General features: G+C 50.9%; 1 protein-coding gene and 1 long non-coding RNA gene across 2 annotated transcripts in view; one reads left to right on the top strand and one right to left on the bottom strand.

The window, feature by feature from the left end:
* The window catches only part of PLB1 (phospholipase B1), a 138,197-nt gene that overhangs the window by 103,575 nt on the left and 15,317 nt on the right, over nucleotides 1–19,305 (top strand). Inside the window, exons 44-53 of the mRNA XM_079110503.1 lie at nucleotides 777–848; nucleotides 6,554–6,619; nucleotides 9,787–9,847; nucleotides 10,326–10,384; nucleotides 11,953–12,011; nucleotides 12,234–12,277; nucleotides 12,501–12,600; nucleotides 16,191–16,242; nucleotides 17,163–17,243; nucleotides 18,966–19,031. Of these exons, the coding sequence (XP_078966629.1) occupies nucleotides 777–848; nucleotides 6,554–6,619; nucleotides 9,787–9,847; nucleotides 10,326–10,384; nucleotides 11,953–12,011; nucleotides 12,234–12,277; nucleotides 12,501–12,600; nucleotides 16,191–16,242; nucleotides 17,163–17,243; nucleotides 18,966–19,031 (660 nt within the window). The remainder of the gene's footprint in view (nucleotides 1–776; nucleotides 849–6,553; nucleotides 6,620–9,786; nucleotides 9,848–10,325; nucleotides 10,385–11,952; nucleotides 12,012–12,233; nucleotides 12,278–12,500; nucleotides 12,601–16,190; nucleotides 16,243–17,162; nucleotides 17,244–18,965; nucleotides 19,032–19,305) is intronic.
* Nucleotides 10,488–19,305, bottom strand: part of LOC306644023 — a 50,806-nt gene continuing 41,988 nt past the window's right edge. Inside the window, exons 2-3 of the long non-coding RNA XR_013759148.1 lie at nucleotides 12,461–12,549; nucleotides 10,488–12,333 (exon numbers count right to left, since the gene is read on the bottom strand). This is a non-coding gene — a long non-coding RNA (uncharacterized lncRNA). The remainder of the gene's footprint in view (nucleotides 12,334–12,460; nucleotides 12,550–19,305) is intronic.

Here is a 19,305-nt window from a genome sequence, read left to right as displayed (position 1 = left end):
TCTTCTTTATGGCTGGGTAATAATCCATTTTGTATATATATCACATTTTCTTTATCCATTCATCTGTTGAAAGGCATCTAGATTGGTTCCATAGCTTGGTTACTTGTGAATTGAGTTGCTATAAACATGATGTGACTGTATCACTGTAATATGCTGATTTTAAGTCCTTTGGGTATAGACTGAGGAGAGGGATAACTGAATCAAACGGTGGTTCCATTCCAAGTTTTCTAAGGAATCTCCATACTACTTTCCAGAGTAGCTGCCCCAATTCGCAGTCCCACCAGCGGTGGATGAGTGTACCTTTCTCCCCACATCCTGGCCAACATTTATTGTTGCTTGGATTCTTGATGATCGTCATTCTGACTGGAGTGAGATAGAGTCCTTAAGGGTCCCCTTGGCCCAGGTTCCAATCCACACTCTCTTCTGTGCTTGGACTTGCTGAGGGACATTTTCTACCTAAAAGCCAGGCAGAAACCACATTTTGACATTCTTTGTGTGCCAGCACCTGGGCTCGGCAGTTTAAGCCACGTGACCTCATTTTCGCCCCTCCACAGTCCTGCAAAAGGATGTTAGATATTTATGAGGGAGCTGAACCCCAAAGAAGCTGAGAGATCTGCCCAGAATCCTACCACAGGCATCCGGTGGAGCCAGGAGAGGACACCAAGCCCCCTCATATGACATTACGAGCCTTCCCTGTGGCAGAATGTCCCCAGGGAACGCTCACTTTAGCAAGGATGAATTAGTACACCTGCATCTCTCTTTTCTTCCCCGATCAGCTTGAACCCGTGGGAAGGAAAACGGATACCCTGGACCTGACAGCAGATATGTCCCTGGCCTGCCCTACCCAGGTACCCACCATCTTTGCACCTTTCCAGAAACCAGAGCTTGGACCTTCCCTTCCCCCTTGTCCTCCAGCCCAGCTTCCACACTGCCCATCCTGCCCCTGAGCAGGGCAGAGATGAGACATGGGAGATGGGCTTTGGGAAGCCAATCACGACAGAATGCAGAAGACAATAGAGCGCAGGAGCAGTTACATCTTGGAAATGAGCGAGGCAGCGGGCAGGGCGGTGATGGGTGTGAAAGGGGCTCTTGAGGAGAGCAGCAGAAGCAGGGAGAGGGCAGACGCTGTCTTGGCAGTGGTGTTTGAGGCAGATGGGGACGTCTGACTGCTGGTCGGAAGGCCAAGGGAGGGACCAGGCGGCTCTGAAGCAGTGGTCAGAGCGGAGAGCCCAGATGGGGGCGTTTCTGCAAGGAGAGGGCCACAGAGGAAGCACCAAAGGGGAGACCCAAGCTGTGGAGTAGGGCGGGGAGACCGGCCTGCTCGGGAGGATCAGCCCAGGCTCCTTTTAAGGAGGAATCTGTAAGCGGTTGTTAACGTGATCTCAGGCCTGGGGTGGGGGCAGGCTCCCTTCTGGTTGCCTTTAGCTCCCGTTCCTAGGTCCTGTCTTAGGGCTTTTTAGCCAAATAAGGCCAAGGCCAGAAAACCCTCCGTGGCAATAAAAGCAGAGGGCCTGACCTAATCCGGGAGGCTGTTTCCCGCCCGGGTTGGGCTGTGCCAACCTCTCCCACCCTCCTGGCTAAGCAGAGCTGGAGAATGAACCTGCAGCTCCCCCATGTGTCTGCCGGGGCCCCTGAGAGAGGGGCACCCCTGCCCGGACCAGTCTTGGCCCCACACTCAGTCTGATGCCTATTTGCCTCATCAGGAGAGCAAGAGTGGTAGGAAGAGGGGATGGGAAGTGACGGTGGGGATAGTAGAGTCCTGGATTGCTCTGTGTGGTGCTCAGAGCGGAGGAGAGGTCAATGCAGTGCCACATGGATGCCTCTAGTCACAGGGTCAGTCGCCAGCCACAGGGCTGGGGCACACCCCATGTGCTTTTAATTGCTAGATCCTGAGGATGTGCAGGGGCTTCTAGGAGGGGCCAGGGCAACGTAGCTATAAACAATGCTGTAAGTTTTTGATTTGGTGGGGTGGAATTCCTGGGGATGGAACCCAGGGCGCTTAACCACTGAGCCACATCCCCAGCCCTTTTTTATATTTCATTTAGAGACAGGGTCTCAGTGAGTTGCTTAGGACCTTACTAAGTTGCTGAGGCTGGTTTTGAACTCATGATCCTCCTGCCTCAGTCTCCTGAGCCAGTGGAATTACAAGCGTGTGCCACTGCTTCCGGCTTTGATTATTGTTTAACAATCCACATAGTCATGTTGAATATCAGCCATGAAAGGGCCTCTCCAACCTGCCCACTCCCCTTCCATTAAATAGTAAAAGTAATAACTCACACCAAGCAGCCATCACTGGGAGCCTGGCCCAGGGTCAGGGACGGCCCTTTCACCATGGGCCTCAGGCAACCTCTGCCGCTCTGCCCCACCACCACACCAGGCAGGGACCCCCAAATGGGTGATGCACCAGTGCGCAGCATCTCAAGCCACAGTGGGCTCAGCCCCTCCCTTCAGACGCAGAAGCCCCCCCTGCGTCTGGTGAGCCAGGGAGAGCTAACTCCTCAGCCTCCTAGAGCCCGGAGAAGCCCCACCCAGGAGAAGCTGTTGCTAAGCAACCCTGGAGCCCATGCCCAAAGGGTCCATCTGTTGGCCAGCCAACTTCGCTGCACTGGGCCTCAGGTCCCATCTGCTCTCTCCCAAGTGGAGTTACACAGAAGTCCACCCGCATCTCTGAGCCGAGAGGGGCCAGGCAACACATATTTTCATCCCAGCCGTGTCTAAACATAGAAGCAACAGGCAGGACGCAGAGGGAGGAGAGGAAAGGGAGCATCAAGGAGCTTTACCAGTCCGCCCTTCTCCTCCCCATCTCCAGCCACACTGCTAGTACCTTTTGCCGTGCCAGGTAGGGTGACTTCACAGCACTCTGGATCTGTTGGATTTCCAGCTTGGACAAGTGGTTTTCGTAGACAATTTTAGATTAGTTCTGAGGACTCTATTTTTTCCTCCATGCCTTAACTGGCTCTCTGCCCATTCCTTCCCCATCCCTGGGCGGAACCATCTGGAAGGTCAGCTCTGTCCCTTTTCAGCTTTTCTTCTTGACTTCTCGGGTCAACAGAACCACCTCCTCCTTGAGATTTATTCCTGGGCTTGTGGATAGTCAACTACCTTGATTTTGCTGTTCTGCTGTCACTACCCCTTCTCGTCTCTTTGAATGACCCTGCTCTCTTCTCCAAACCTGGAACATGGAGACCTTCTCCAAATTTTCTGTCTCCATCCTATTCTCTTCTCTCTCTCCACATCCCTCTCTCCGAGATTTTTTTCATTTCCTGCAGTGAATTCCTCATCCCTCCCTCTGTGTCTTCATTTCTTCTTTCCTAAACTCCAAATCTGTATTTCTGACCCTTACAACACGTTTCCCTTGGAGGTGTAAGGTCATCCCCAGGCACATGTGTGGTCAGAGAACCCACAAAACAGGGAACCAGAGAGAAAAGGGGGAGGACTGGGGACAGGAGCGGATGTGAAATGACCTCACGTGTTTCATCCTATCTTTTATCATGAGAAAAATGGAAGTTTGTTGGATTCCCGAAACTTTACTGTTTAGTGTTTTTTCTGTTCTGAAGTCCACATGGGGACACTATTATCTTTTCAATGCTCAGAGCTTCTAAACCTCCTCATCCCACTCTGACCCCACCATCACTTCAAACTCAACAGTCATTCAAAATATAATTTTTTTTTGTTTGTTTTGGTTTGGTTTTGTAGCAGGAATTTAACCAGGGGTGCTTTACCACTGAACTAAGTCTCCAGTCCTTTTTTATTTTCAGCAGGTTGCTGAACCTGGCCTTGAACTTGCAGTTCTCCTGCCTCAGCCTCCCCAGCTGTTGGGATTACAGGTGTGCATCACTGCACCTGGCCAAAATAATATGTTTTGAGTGAAGAATGTCTACATAGGAACCAAATGCCCGTCTTCTCAAACCCTTCTTCTTAGGACTTGGCATTCGTGTGCGTGTTATGGCGGGCACCCTAGCTAATGGGATTCTTCCCAGTGCTCACCCACCTGCCCCTCTTTCCAAGCATCACTGTGCATGTGAAATCATCTCGTCCTACTTTCCCATTATAAAGCCACAGAGGGGTGGGGGACTTAGAGATCTGTTGACACTGTCTCACATAGTAACCACATCCCTCCTCAGGCAGCATGGCCTCTGGTCCTGCCACTCTCTCTCAGGGATGCCTCTCCAACTGCAGAGGGCTACCCATCAACAAACAGGTTGTGCCATCAATGAAGATGAAGAACCAGCACATTCTATACAGCATGGGCTGGAATAGCATAGGAAACACCAGGGGGCACTCCATGGAGTCCTGCTATGCCCCCCACTTCCTACCACCCGCCCTCAGCCATTTCTCACAGCCCTGACCCAGATGGGCATTTCTCCTTGAGGTGTGACCTCCTTAAAGTTGGTGGCTGTGTACTTTAGTTTGATCCAAGCAGCACGGAAGGGAAGAACAGCACCCCTTCTCTGTGGAATTTGACACCTAGTGCTGCAGTCAGGGTGTTTGTGGCCTGTCCCTCAGTCACTGACTCAGCGGCTGGCTCACAGCAGGTGGTCATCTGGGCTCCGCCCCCCGGCCAGGCATGCTGTCTTGGCACAGCTGGGCCCAGACTGCTTTCTGGAGCTGGCATTCAATTGGCTTCACTTTCCGCCAGCTCGTGTTCCAAACCTCACCCTGGAGAGCCAGTCAGACTCCCCAGATCTTTCTTTCTCCCCAGATCTCTGCTCCACTCCGGGCAAACCACTAGTATCCACTTCTGCATAAGGTGGGCAATGAAAACGAACCTGGCACTCCAACTCTCCCGTTTGCCCCTGCCTGCCTCTACTCTCACGGTTCCTGCCCTGGCCTCACTCCCCACCACATTCTAGAGTCACCTTGACCTCTGACCCTTCAGCACTCTCCCTTCCCCCAACCCATGGATCCCATCATCAAATAGACAAGACCCTCTGTTTCTCTGGCTCTCTGGTTTGACTCACCACGCTCCCAAAAAGGCTGGGATCATCTTTGCCCTCTGCTTCTTCCTGTCACTCTGGAACTAGCTCTAGCCCCTGGACCCCAAATCCAGGCAGTTCTCTCTTGTAGATGGAGAATCATAATTAGCACCTGCCACCGCAGCGTCCTCATGGGAGGAGCCATGTCCCCAGGGCTTGCAGCAGTCCCTCCACACAGGCGCTTGGCCGTGAAAGGCTGTCCTCGGGTTCAGGTTCGAGCTTCAACTGGGAATGCCAAGGCGCCGAGGAAAGGTGCACTTGCTGGCGCCCTGGGGAGTTAGGCTCTGCACTGGGGGCGGCAGCTTGGTGTATGTACACTCTGTCCTCTGAAGTGGCCTTCTTTGTCTGGCCTTCAGTGTCTGCTGTTGACCTGGTTCCAGGGTGAGGGGTGGAGGCAGGCCAGAGCCGCGCCCAGCTCTGCACTAAGACTTGCAGCTCGCTCCCCCACTCTGGTCCTGGTCAGTAGATTGGGGACCTTTGGGGTTGCAAAGGCAGCTGTCTACAATGCCAGGCAGGGAGATAATTGCCGGCAGGAAGGGGTCAGGTATGAGACAAGAGGAAGCGGGGATGGCCAGAACCGAAGAAGGTGTGCCCTCCTGAGAGATTCAGCCCGCCCTCCCTCCTCTTCTTCCTCAGTGGGCCTCAAGAAAGCACAACGTCCGGCCTGGGTTTGGCGTGTGGAGTTAGCTTTCAACATTCTGAATTTCCTTTCTTATTCCCCGTTTATTTCCCAAGTTTCAGGCCATGACCTCTCTAGTCCACAGGCAGGTGCAGGGAGGGTTCCCTGTCCCGCCTCCTTTGATGTTTCCTGACTGGGTCTTATTATCTGGCTCCTGCTTCACTCTCATTTGCACATTTCCTCTTCAGCTTGCCCTCCCTGTTTCTCCTTCGCCCACTCCTCCTTCCCCCTTTAACTAACCCTTCACCTGCCACGGGGGTGGACCTAGAGTCTTAATGGTGAAAACTGATTGTGAAATAGGTAAGTTACAAGGAAAAAAAAAAAAAAATACAGAAACCAACCTAAATGGGATAAAATATATAGTTTGAAGGAGGCAGAAAGACAGAAATAGCAGATAATTAAATATATTGATGATCATACTACCTACCTCCTGGAAAAGAAAAATATTACAATGTGAATCCCTTGCCAAAGAAATCACAAAGGGGGCTGGGGATGTGGCTTAGTGGTAAAGTGCTTGCCTGGCATGCATGAGGCCCTGGGTTCAAATCCCCAGCACCAAAAAAAAAAAAAAAAAAAAAAAAAAAAAAGAAAAGAAAGAAAGAAATCACAAAGGGAAGGAAACAGGTAAGCCTGAGAATATGGAAGCCCACCCCTGCTAGGGTGCAAATGAAAACCTGGGGCACAGACTGCAATGAGTTTTTGAAACCTTTTATGTGCCTCCCTGTTATGTATGAAATGTATGAATGTATGAATTTAGGGAATGTATGAAATGGTGTTTATACAGTTCTTTCTGTTTAAATGCAACAGAACCATGTGAAGTAGGTAGAGGGAAGGACTGATCTTCAGCCTTCTTTGGCCCTATCTGCTAACCTCCCCACATGGTTTCTTTCTCTATTAGGATGAGCCCTTCCTGAGAACCTACCAGAACAGTAACCACACATACCCCACCAAGCCAGTCATTGAGGTAACCCCTGACTCACATCTGTCTCTCTCAGATGCCATTTCACCTACCAGGTGCCTGGGGCGTGGCCCAGGCTTCAGAGTGTCGGATTAAGCAGAAATGTATCCTTCTTACATACTGGAAATCGGAATGTACAAAGAGGCTCCCGAGCCGCGAAGCCCCAGGATTGTCCTGACATGCTCTCAAGTTGCCTGCTTGACGTCAGCAGCCAACCAGAGGAAGTGCCTAGGAATCCATTGTCTTTGACCTTTGCCATCCTGTGCTCACTGACACCGTTTCTGATCAGGCAGTTCAGCTTTTCAAGAGAGGGGAGGGGCAGCATTGGGCACCGTATGCCATCAACTTCCTGAAGGTAGAAACCGAGTGGGAAGGAATCTCAGGCTGGGGTGGGGCCCAACAGGAAGCTGACTCATGTCCAGGTGGACCCCCAGGCCTTGTTTGGTTCAAGTCATTTGTTCCAGCTCTGAGATTTAGGCCCTGCTACTCCAAAGATGGCCTGTAGGATCCTGGGCTACCCTAAGCCCTACAGGGTAGGCCTGGTCCAAATGAGTTCTGTTGGCCACCAGGACAGGGGCTCAACCACCAGTGTTGGTTTCACACCAGTGGTTTCACACCAGTGTCACAACAGCCGTAGGGGCTGATGGAGATTCAGGGGAGCATCAGACAAGGTCCTCTGGAGGAATTAGAGCCTGATAGAGACTTTACAACCATTTCTTGAGCATCTACTACATGCCAGGCACTGTTTTAGGAGTTCGAGAAGGAGACAGAGAGATGGGTCCCAGTGCTCACAAAGTTTGCAATCTGCTGAGGGAGGCATCCAGTACATAGCTAAAAATTATCATTTCAGATAGTGACAACAACTCAAAGGAGGGTGGTTGAATCAGGGGAAGGTTGGCACATTCAGATACATACATCATGTAGACTGGGCTTCTCAGAGTAGGGGAGATTTGAACTGAGCCATGCAAGATGAAAAGATGCTGGCTACACAGACAGCAAGAAACAGAGTCCCAAACGGAAGGACCAGAGAGCACAACAGCTCAGAAGTGGGTCTGAGTTGGGTAGAAGAAGAGAAAGAAGGTCATAGTGACTGGAAAGACTGGGGGTGGGGCAGCAGAGAGGCACATGAATGAAGCAGAGAGTGCCAGAGATGAGACGGGGGATGCTCAGGACCAGGTCTCTCAGAGCCCGAGTCCCTGAGTAAGAAGTCTAGATTTTAGGTGGAGAAAGGCAGGAGGCCATTTGGTGGCATGTTCTGGTTTATGTCTTTCAGAGGTCTCCCTGACTGCTGTGTGGAAAATGGATTGCAGATCAGTGGTTGGGGGCAGGCTTTTTATAAGCGAACTGAAGAGTTGAGATTAACCTATATCCAAACATTAAAAGAATTGCCAGATGCGAAGCTTTAGGGTACAACCAATAACAGCCTCGTTGCTGAGGGTTATGCTGTCCCAGCCTGGATGCTCTCTAGTGCACTTAGCCCAGTGGAGTCTTATCCTGGTTGAACCAGCACCCAAGTTCTGTTTGAATGGAAAGTTCAGCTTCATCTTGTCCGTCGGGTATTGACTTATCTAGTTCACATTCGTTTACTGGGTGCCTAAATGGAGCCGGCGCTGTGCTAAGTGCTGGGCAGACATGAGCGGAGTAGGTCTGGGCCCGTCCTCTTGGATCTTCATCCTCATGATCCTTTCTTTTGCTGCTGGAAGAGTTAAAAACGCAGGCCCAGAAGGGCATGTTTGTTTTAATAGCTTCTGCTTAAAGCCGTCACAGATCTGTAGCATGGACATTCCCCAGGACTCGCTAGAAATGCAGAATCCTGGGCACTTTCCTGGACTTACTGGGTCAGGATCTGCAACTTTACAAGATCCCCAGGGAATTAGGATGCACGGTTTAGGACACAACGTGTGGTTCTCCCCTGGTGACAGATGAACATGCTCAGGTTCCAATCTGTGTTTGAAATCACAGGGAACTTGCATGTCTCTGGCTCCCCAACTACCTAGGGTGCTGACGGCAGTATAACTTTTTTTTTAATTGCATTTTCCTCAAGTATTTGTCATTGGCACACAAGCCTGTTCTTGGTTTCAGTAGAGCTTCCAAACAGAAGAAGAAATCCGTCAGTGCGATGAATTGAGCAATCCCTTGGGATAAGCTGAATTCCACTGGATTAGGCAAATAACACTGAAGTTTCATTTCCACTCCCTGGTGATAGGGATAATCTAACAAGACTTGTCTTCATCCTCATCTAACCAGAGGAGAGGAGCTTTCAGAGCCTCGGGTGGCCTCACTCCAGGGGAACCTGTCAACTGTCCGTGGAGCCCTACTGTGCACTCAGCATGCAGATATCGGAATTTGCATAGAAATCAAGTTCTCTGCCAGCTTCCTTGTAGTCATCTCTGTGCCCTCTGTTCCCCCAGCCACTCTCTCAGCACCTGCAAAATACATTCCATGTTACAGACACAAGGAAAGTTGACCCAGAGTATCCAGGGCTACAGGCTTTAATTTATACGCATAGAAGTAATTAGTGGCTCTTAAGTTAAATATGCAAAAAGTCGTACAGGTGTACAGAAAAGATATGCAGAAGCCAGAAGCTTTGCATTTGGAAAAGTTTTGTGTCTTCTTCTTCTTCTTGGTATAGTCACTTTTTTTTTTTTTTTTTTTTTCCGTGCTGGGGATTGACCCCAGGGCCTTGTGCTTGTGAGGCAAGCATCCTACCAACTGAGCTAGATCCCCAGCACAAGTTTTGTGTCTTCTTAACGATATTTTAATTAATGATTGGTTAGGCCCCAGCATTGTAATTAGTGTCAATTGGTTCTGTGTTGACAGCAAAGCTCTGTAATCTCTGGTAGTAGCATACAGACCTGGTATTGCTTTGGAGTAGTCACTGTTTTCTCCCCTGCTTGGGGCAGCTGCTAGCTCCATTCAAGAGTGTAGAGAAGAGTGAACTGGAAAGGCTGTGTAAGTGTGCACATGTGTGTGCCCCTGGCACGTGGAGTAGGCAGACGCCCAGGTCTCGCCTCTGCTTTCCCTCTTAGCCCACCTACACTTAAAAACCCTTGCCCTTCCATGAGTCCTTCCAGTGATGTTTCTCTGTCCTCCACCAAAAATCCATTAGTTGATTCTTGCACAGACCGTGCCTGCACAATGACCATGGGCCTGTGTCTCTCCTGTTGATTTAGAACTGGGGCAGTGACTTCCTGTGCACCGAGTGGAATTCTTCCAGTAGAGTTCCCACCTCAGGTGAGAGAAAAAGTCAATAGCCCCTTCAACCAAGGGCTTTATGAAGCATCAGGCTGGGTGGGGGACCCCACAGACCTACCCTGAGCTTTGAAAAGGCCTTGCTGATTCCCATGCAAGGCCCCAAGAAGCTAGCTCGCAGCCACGGCATTGGGCTCCCATGTGTAAGGGGCCCCAAATCATTCTTCTTGTCTCTTTGTAGTCCCAATGGCAGTCTGTCTGCCATTGTGTACTCCGTGGACCACCCCAGTGTAAGCTGGGCTTCTAGCAGGATGGGCGATAGCCACCAAACCAACCCCTTGTCATCCATGCCTTGGTTGCTCTGAACAAGTAGGAGAGACAAAACTGCCAAAGCTTTAGGCTGGAAATAAGTGCCATTGTGATGGGTGAGACGAGGGCAGAGCCACGGGCCCTGGCAAAGTCCACACCTTGAAGAGCAGATGCCCTGCGCCCACGGCAACCATCTCTCTTCTTTCCCTAGTCCACGAGCTCCGTCCAGCAGACATCAAGGTGGTGGCTGCCCTGGGTGACTCGCTGACGGTGAGTACTGAGCCGTGTGCCACGGGGGTCCCAGGGAGCCCAGGCAGACCCTGCAGTCAGCCCTTCCTCAAGCCCAGGCCCTGCGGTCAGCAGTGAGCCCCGTTCTATGTGCCAGGCACCAAAGCACATGCCATCTCCTGCCATCGTCCCCCACCCTGCTCAAACACCACCTGCTCCATGAGGCCCCCTCCATCCCTGGGGAAAAGCCACCCTCCACGCCCCACTGTTCCCAGGCGTTTCATCAGCGGGTCATGACACTGGTCTAAGTCACCTGCCCTTATCAGGGAACTCATCTCCACCAACTCAGACCCGAAGGGTGGTAGGTCTTCCCCCACACGGCCCTCTGTCACCCTCCACTTAAGGACATGTTCCTTAGGGGCAGACAGAGCCCAATTTGCAGCACTTAGCGCAGTCTCACTAAGTGAATGACTTTAGCCAACTCTTTGGCTATTGCTGTGTGTGTGGTGCACTATCAACAATTCCGAAAGGAAAGAACGAGACACAGAGCCCTCTGGTAGGGCCACAGGAAAATATGCAGAACCATGGAGGTGACATCCATCAAAATCGGGTCTTCATTTCTGTGGAAACAAACCAGCCCCATGTGTATGAATGTTTTCACTTTGGTGTGAACATGAGAAAGCTGCAGAAGGCGCTTCCCAGGCTGATAACCTCGAACTCTCCCTGGTGGGGTGGGGGAGGGGTGTGGACTCTGGCAGGGGCAGGATTCTTGAGGTGGGAGTAGATTGCTCATTTCTTTCTTTTTTTTTTTTTTCAAAAAAAATCTTTGTATGCTTCACTGATTACTGAGTTACTTTCATAAATTTCAAAGAGCTTCTTTTTAAAGACAGATCATATAGAGAAAGCTTTATGGAGGAGGGAACTAATGAGCATCTCAGAGCATGAATTGAAGGTTCGAGGAGCTGGGAAGGAGGGTGCTCAGCCCTTCAGGAAGGATGGACAGGTGGGCAGGGCAGAGCAGCAAGGCCCTCATGTCTGGGAAACAGTAAGAGATCAATTTGCTTAGCCTGATGGTTTGTGTGGACAGGGAAGGAAAGAGGAAACAAAGAGAAGGAAAGCGGGTACCAGGTGATGGTGTCCACATGGATGAGCATTTGGCCTTGACCCTGAAGGTATGGAAGATTCTTTGAAGGGTCAGAGGTGTACTGGGCGCAGTGGAGGCTCGCAGAGAGAGAGATGCTCAGAGGAGCAGACGGCAGCCCAGCTGGTGGGAAGGGAACAGAGAGGAGATGGAAGGTCAGGCAGGGGTCCAGGGTGAGCTGAGACTCTCGTCCAGAAATATGGCACAGAGAGCAAAAGACAGGCACAGGTGCCAGGGAGGCTGGGAGACAAGAATCCATAAGACTTGGTTCCTGGCTGTTGGAAGAGGTCTGGGGAGAAGAATGAGACAATCTGGAGCTTAGCGTGGCCTGGAGAAAAGCCAGTGTCATTTTCAGGAGGGACAAATCTGGGTCCTGGCTATACCCCAGGGCCAGAGGGGCCTCTCCCAGTGCCCTTGCTCTGCAGCCGGGCCCAGCAGCCACCTGGAGGCTCCTCTTTGCTTTTCACAGACGGCGATGGGAGCCAGACCAAGCAACCCGCTCATGTCCTGGAGGGGCCTCTCCTGGAGGTGAGGCTGTTCTTGGCTTGTTCTCTGTAGACAATGCCTCCCCCAAAGAGGAAGAATGAATTCCCTCCAAGAGTGAAGTCAGGTCCCACGGCCCCATGCTGAGACCCCAGAGGATGCCCTGAGGCTGGTGGGTTGGTGATGCTCTGGGGCAGATTCTCTGGGTGATGAGACATGAAGAAGCAAGTCAGGGTGTTTTCAACCAAGTTTCTTGTTCTTCCCCAGCATTGGAGGTGATGGGGCCTTGGAGACTCACACCACACTGCCCAGTAAGTAACCAGCACAGAGAAGCCATCTTTCGCCCACTGAGGCCAGGGTCTTCTGCCTGGAGGAGGGGAAGAAAGGTTGTCTGCAGGGAGGAAAGTCAGCCAGCTCCAAAAAGACCAGAACCCTCTTGCTCCACACCTGTACCCCAAGACTGCAAGCCCACCTCTGTTCCCCGGGGCTCATACCTCCTTTCACCTGTGGTCTCTGTCCCACTGATCTTTAAAGACATTCTGAAGAAATTCAACCCCTCCATCTTTGGATTCTCCACGGGAACCTGGGAGGAGACAGCAGGATTAAATGTAGCAGTGGAAGGAGCCAGAGCTCGGTGAGTAGACATGGGTATGAGAGGGAGTAGGGGGCAGGCGGAGAGATCAAGGTGGGACCTGGGATGAGGCAAGCAGGATGGAGTCTGGGGGCCGGGTCCCAGATGGGTCATAAGAGCTTTGCAGGTGCGCTTCCTGCACGCTGGCCCTGTGCCAAACCCTGCTGTGAATTAGCTCGTGTCGTCCTTACATTTGGACACCATGACACAGACACCGAGGTTTAGAAGGTTTCCTGAGCAGCCAAGGTAACTCAGCAAGCCGTCCGAGGAGCCAGGAGAAGACAGTGCCTGAACACAGCTCTGGTGGCTGCGTGTTCCCACCTCTCCAGGGTCAGTAGGAGGAGCACATCAGCCCTGACCCTGGTGGACACTGTCCTGCTGCCTCCAGCTCCACCTCCTGCCCAGCAGAGGCACAGAGCACACACATAGTCTGGCTCTCAGCACAGAGAAACTCAGCGCGTGACCCTGAGGATATCCACCTTCCTCTCTTCCCCACCTCGCTTCAGAACCTCAAGTCTGACTGAAAAGTCTGTATTCGGGCGCTAGGAGTTAGATGTCAGGGCCCCTCAAACAGCAGGGTGGTTGTTTATTTTCACTGGGGTCTCTGCTGTTGACAACAACCCAGATCATTAAAGCTGAAATGCCTGAGTGGGTTCGTTGATTTTCTGCATGGAGCGTGCTGGGCCTTTGCCTTGTACAAGGATCTCTACGCTCAGATCACCAGGGAAACCACACTGGCTTCACTCACTGTTTACAGGGAACGTTCCTTTCAGGAGCGGTAACCTGGGCCCCAGTCTCGTCATGAGCCTCTGAGCCACAGGAAGCATTGTCAGTTCCTCAGCGTCATAAGCAGGAAGGACTTATTTTTCTACCAAAAAACAGGGCTAGGTGGGGCCATTAAACCAACATCTAATGACTGTTATGATTACCATCATCATCATCTAATAATTATTATACAGTCCGGGGGCTCTTAGCTCCTTCCATTGGTGCTTGAGTCCCTTTCTCCTTCTCTTTTATTGCTGCTCAGCATCGCCCCACCCGACTAACCCTGTCGGGTGGGGTGATGCTGAGCAGGAGAGGAAGCTGAGATCTGCAGACATTTCTGAAATCCGGTGTTAGGAAAAACGAGAGTAAGTCACTGACTTAAGTAAGGTTGGACAACTATCCTATGACTTTCCTTTCTCTGTCACTTATTATCATGGATAAGGACGAGCTTCCCTAAAAAGAGAAACATACCATAGCAGAGCACCTAAGATCCCAAGGTAACCATCTTATGATCATGGTTAGATCATTTGTGTCCAAATTCTGGCTCAGAGAGTTGTTAGCTGTGTGACCTTGAGCAAGTTGCTTAGCATCTCTGAGTCTTACAGTTTTTTCATCTATGAACTGGGATCATAATATCGTCTACCTCTCAGGGTTGTCATAAGGATTAAATGAGATATACAATCCTTGGAAAGAATTTAAAACTATATATAGTATGCATGTACACATAAAAATGTTTGCCATTATCAGGATATTTAGTTTCAAGATTTTACTTAACAGTTAACTTCCCTGTCATCAACCAACAAGCAAGAATTCATTCAACACCTACAAAGGACAAAGCCTCAAGGTAGTTACTAAGAGATACAAAAGAATTCTAAGGTGAACTCCCTACTCACAAAGAGCTTGCGGTCTACTTAAGGAGACTAAGCAAACAGGAAATAACTTTTGGGAAAAGACAGTTTTGTGTGTGGCAGAACTGCAGATGGACACAATTTGATACTTAGTCATGCCTGACAGGGGAGCTGAGGAGTGTCAAGTGTGAACCAAAGACAGATGTCCCACTGCCCAAGGATGGGCTGGCCCCAACTGGCACCTGGTAGAGTGAAGGAAAATTAGCAAAGGCCCCCAATGTCATGTTGCCCAACCTGCTCCTTTATAAGATGCAGAACCCCAACAGGCAGGCAGGAGTCAGTAAGCTGCAAGCTCAGAGCAAGGGAGCTGTAGCGCTGAAAGCAGAGGCCCTGGGCTCTGGGGCAAAAAGGAAATGGAGGAAATATGGACGAACGAGCACAGAGCAACAGCTCATGGGGAGGCAGGACCTGGTCTGGGCCCCAAGGGTGGGAAGAAGACCGCTAGCAAGAGGAGGGCCTGACGGTCCTCACTTTCCCCACCACCCATGAATTCTCTTCATCACATCTTGAACCTATTAAAAGGACATAAGCACTTCTGTGGTCACCTCTACCAGGACAGGCTTCCCTGGTAGCTGTCTGAGGTTCCTATCAGTAGCACTGGTGTACAGGATTCCACCTAAATGTGTCAACTCTCCTCCATGGGAAATAGGGACAGGCACGGTACCCGGTGTGCTTGGCCACACAGAGGTTTTAAATGGCCATCCCACATCAATTATTACTTTTATGGCTTCTTCCATAGAAGCTTCCATTGGCTGTATGCACTTTGATGACCTAACTTCTTGTATACTTATCTTTTTTAAAGAAATAGATATAATGGACACATGATAAATGGTATGTATCAAAAGTATACCGTTTGCTAAGTCCTGACATATGGGCATACTACAGAGCCAGCACCACAATCAACATCAAACATGTCCATCACCCGCAGAAGTTTTCTAGTACCCCCTCCTAATTTCTCCATTCCACCCCTTCCTGGCTCCACTCAGTCCTCATGCCTCAGGCAACCACTAATCTGCTTTCTCCCACTACAGGGCACTTTGAATTTTCTAGAACTTTATATAAATGAAATCAAAGAGTGTGTACGTGTGTGTGTGTGTGTGTGTGTGTGTGTGTGTGACATTTCATTCAGCAACATTATTTTGAGATTCATCCACATTGGATGCAAGAGGTCATTCCTTTTTATCACTGAATAATATTCCATTGGCTTTCATATCACTTTTTTCAGAATGCAATATTATTTTCTATATGGCAGGCATCTAGGGGATGAAGGGAGAACTAATCCTGTTTTGTTGGAGAGGCAAAAAAAAAAAAAAAAAAAAAAAAGGAAAGAAAGGAAGAAAGACAGGAAGGAAGGAAAGGAAAAGAAAGAAAATCTGAGGAGATATCTAAGTAACCACAGAGAAGAAAAAACAAATTAAAGGAACAGAGAGTGGGACTTAGAAGTAAAGGTTAAAGGAGTCATTAAGCCCAGAAAGGAGAGAGCTGAGGGGTAATTTAAGTCTGTGACTTTTTGCAAATATACAAAAGGTTATTTTTAAAACAGGCAATAGAGTAAGAAATGAGCAGGCTCAACTCTCAGAGAAGCAGACTGTCGAAGTAGCAGGGAAAATTCCTGACAGGAAGGTTAACCGGGTCTCCACTCAAGTGGCAAGTGAGGCCTGGCCCTGCTGCAGGCGGTGGTCAGATACAGATAATGAGGTGGCAGGGACTGGGTCAACGTGGCCTCCGGTCCAGGGCAGCTCTGTAAGGAGGACGTGGCTGAGATTCTAGAGAGCAGAAGCCAGTCTATAGGCTCAGGAGGAATAACCTTTGTAAAACGGATTCTTCCTGAGGCAACACTCGCGCTTCCTAGGCCAAAACCCATAGCTTGAGCCCTTGCTCCTGGCTGACTCTAAAGTCCTTTCTCTTACCCCTGCCTAGCGACATGCCAGCCCAGGCCCGGGACCTGGTGGAGAGGATGAAGACCAGCCCTGTGAGTACAGGCCCTGGGCCACCACTGAAAAGCTGTGAGGTTCCTCTGCACCGAGACTCCTACTACCGGGTGGCCTTTAGGAGAGGCCATGGGCCACCACCGGCCCTGTGCCCCTAGGTTGGCTGCAGGAGGGCAAAGTGCAAGGGAGAATGGAAAGGGGCCTGGGGCTCTGGCAGCCTCCCCCTTTGCCCAAGAGCTGGCTTCTCAGCGTCCTGTTACATAAATGCAAGGTACTAAAAATAGGCTTCTCATTCCAATCCTTCCTCCTTCCTGCTCAACTGGCCCCTCTGAAACTTCTCACTGGCACTTTTTTTCAAATGCTCTGTTTATGCCTTGGACTGGAGCTCCTGGCAGGACTCCTATTATGGTGGTGGCTGAGCGGGAAGCCGCTGCTCCCAGGGCCTCCCCGCCTGCACCCCGCCTCCCGGCCCCTCAGGCTGGGCTGTGGCTCCAGTTCTTCCTCCCCAGACTCAGGCCCCATGAAGGCTTCCCAGAGGCAGCCGGCTTTGGCTTCTAGCTGCATCTCTGCCCTCTGCTCCTTTGAAGACTTTAGATCACATTTCGGGGGCGTGTTAATCCACTCAGCCTTTAATGGACTCAGGGAAGGGTGGAACATGTCCACTCTTTGCTTCATGGACTGTAGTTCTTTTAAGAGGATTTCAAAGGGAAAGAGGCCCTGCTCCCCTGAGTGAGCTGAACACTCCCCCAACACACACAGACACACAGACACACACAGACACACACACACACACACACACACACACCACAAATCTCTCTGTGGAGCTTCCCCACTTCCCAAGCACCAAGGTGAGGGTGAGGCACCCACCTTGCACCTTCTCTGTCATGGGGATCTGTCTGGGTGGCCTGGTGGGCACCACCTCACATGTCCCAAGGCCTAAACTCAGGATCTGTTCCCTCAGGAAATCAACCTGAAGAAAGACTGGAAGCTGATCACACTCTTCATTGGGGGCAATGACTTGTGTCATTACTGTGAAAATCCGGTAGGCTCCTGATCAACCCCATCGGGATCCAAGAATGAAGTTGCTGACCCTGGTCATTATCCTTGCCCGGGGTCCTGACCCTGCCTCATGTTCCTCTCTCATGGGGGTCACACTTGCCTGGGCTCCCAGTCTCCCAATCTGCCCAGGCAGCCCGCAGTTCACACATAGCAGGTGAGACCTGGCCTTTCCCACTGCCTGAGTGGCCTCTGGATTCCAGAAGAAGGGTCTAGATGGACCCACTCTTCCAGCACATGAGGAGACTGTTTCTCTTAGGCATGTGACACCACTGTCTAGTATCCTGCTCACCACATGGGTGCCTAGCACTTCTCCATCCTATGTCCATCAGGAGTCTCTGCCCCATTTGGGGGGAGAGGTAAAGCATTCTTGCAAACAGGGTTGGATAAAATTGATAGGGTAGCTCGCTGCCCTTCAGGGCTATCGTGAGTTAACCAACCTCAACTGATCGGCCTGGGAACCTGACCCCATTCCTAACAGCGCTTCTATGGGGAAACGTGTCCAGACTAACAAACTTTGGGACGTTGCAACTTTTGGAATACAGCTTGTTCTAAGTTAGGGACATCCTGTATTTTATTTGGCTGGAAAAAAAGGCAGCTGCCCTCACTCAGTGGGTGTGGTAGAGTACTGGACAGTCATGGTGTGGGGAGAAGGCATTTGCAGCTCCTCGTGGCTCATGGACAGCACCTCTCAAGCACTCCATGTGTTAGCCTTGCCCACACAGGGGTCAGCTCTTCCACGCCTCTTCTCTCCCTCACTGCCCAGGCTTGCAAAGCAGGACGGGTCCAACTGCCTGGGGACTTAAATAATGCAGGGCTACCTGGAAACCAGAGGTGTGCCAGTGGACACTTGGTGTAGGAAAATGCTTTCTGCAGCCCCAAAATACTTGTCCTTCATGCAAATGGCCAGGTCCATACTTCTGAGGGCAGTTTCTGTGACAAAGGACGTGGAAGCCACCACATATCACTCAGGCCAAGTTGGAGAAAGTGGGGAGGGGCAGACTCTTGGAGATGAGAACCCCTTGGTTCTTGCTGTAACTCTTCAGCGTGGCTGACTCTTAGGAGCCTTCTGGCATCTGGGGTAGGAGCTCATCCATGATCAGGCATCCATGGGGCACTTTTTGTGTCTAGCAATGAACTGGAATTGAGCACATAGCTCTCACCTGGTTGAAATAGGCTGCCTGATCTCCCAACCTCCTGCCTGAGTGCCTGGTACGGCATCCGGGCAACATGCATTTATCTATGTTTGGCATGAGAGCTTTGGACATCACCCACCCTGTGGTGTCAGTCTTCCTCTGATGCCTTCTAAGGAGCCCAGGCTATATCCCAAAATATGACTTCTTCCTCATGCTGTGAAGCAAAGTCCTGAAACAGTCTGCAAACACTTATTGAGCACCTACTGAGAATTCCATACACGTCACCCAGGGCACGGTGAGGTACCTCTAGATCAGCCTCTAGTTGAGATATGGGTCACAGGAGTCCCTGGGGGTGAGTCACAAAGCATGGCAGTTAGGGGGATAGAGGAGCATAAAGGGTTCCACTTCTTATAGGGAACTCTGGATCAACCCACAAGACTTGGCAGACTGGCCAGGACACCAGAGCCCCTCTGTGCTCCACCCCCCACTATCAGCAGAAGCCTCCTGTGCTCCTGTTTTCTGAGTGGAATGTAACATCTGAAAAGAGCCCCCACCCTCCATTTTCTTTGCAGGAGGAGCACTCAACCGAGGAGTACGTTCAGCACATTCAACAGGCCCTGGACATCCTCTATGAAGAGGTAGGAGTGGCGGGTCCTGCCAGCAACCCACCTGCTATGACCTCACTGGGAGCAAGAGTCCTGGGATCAGTGAGATGCATGCTGAGTGGAGACCCAGCATGAGTGCCGCCTGGGTGGTGTGGAGGGCGGCGGCTCGAAGCTTCTGTGCAGGGAAATACTAGCTAGCTAGACGCTGGATTGAGTGTCCAAGAGCCTGCCCTGGAACCACCTGGCCTGGGTTTACAGTCGAGCACTGTGGCTTCCTAGCAACAGGACTTCTCTGTGTCTCGGCTTT

Source organism: Sciurus vulgaris (assembly GCF_902686455.1).
Source record: "Sciurus vulgaris genome assembly, chromosome: 14".
Lineage (NCBI taxonomy): Eukaryota > Metazoa > Chordata > Mammalia > Rodentia > Sciuridae > Sciurus > Sciurus vulgaris.
This window is presented reverse-complemented; position numbering and strand designations above follow the sequence as displayed.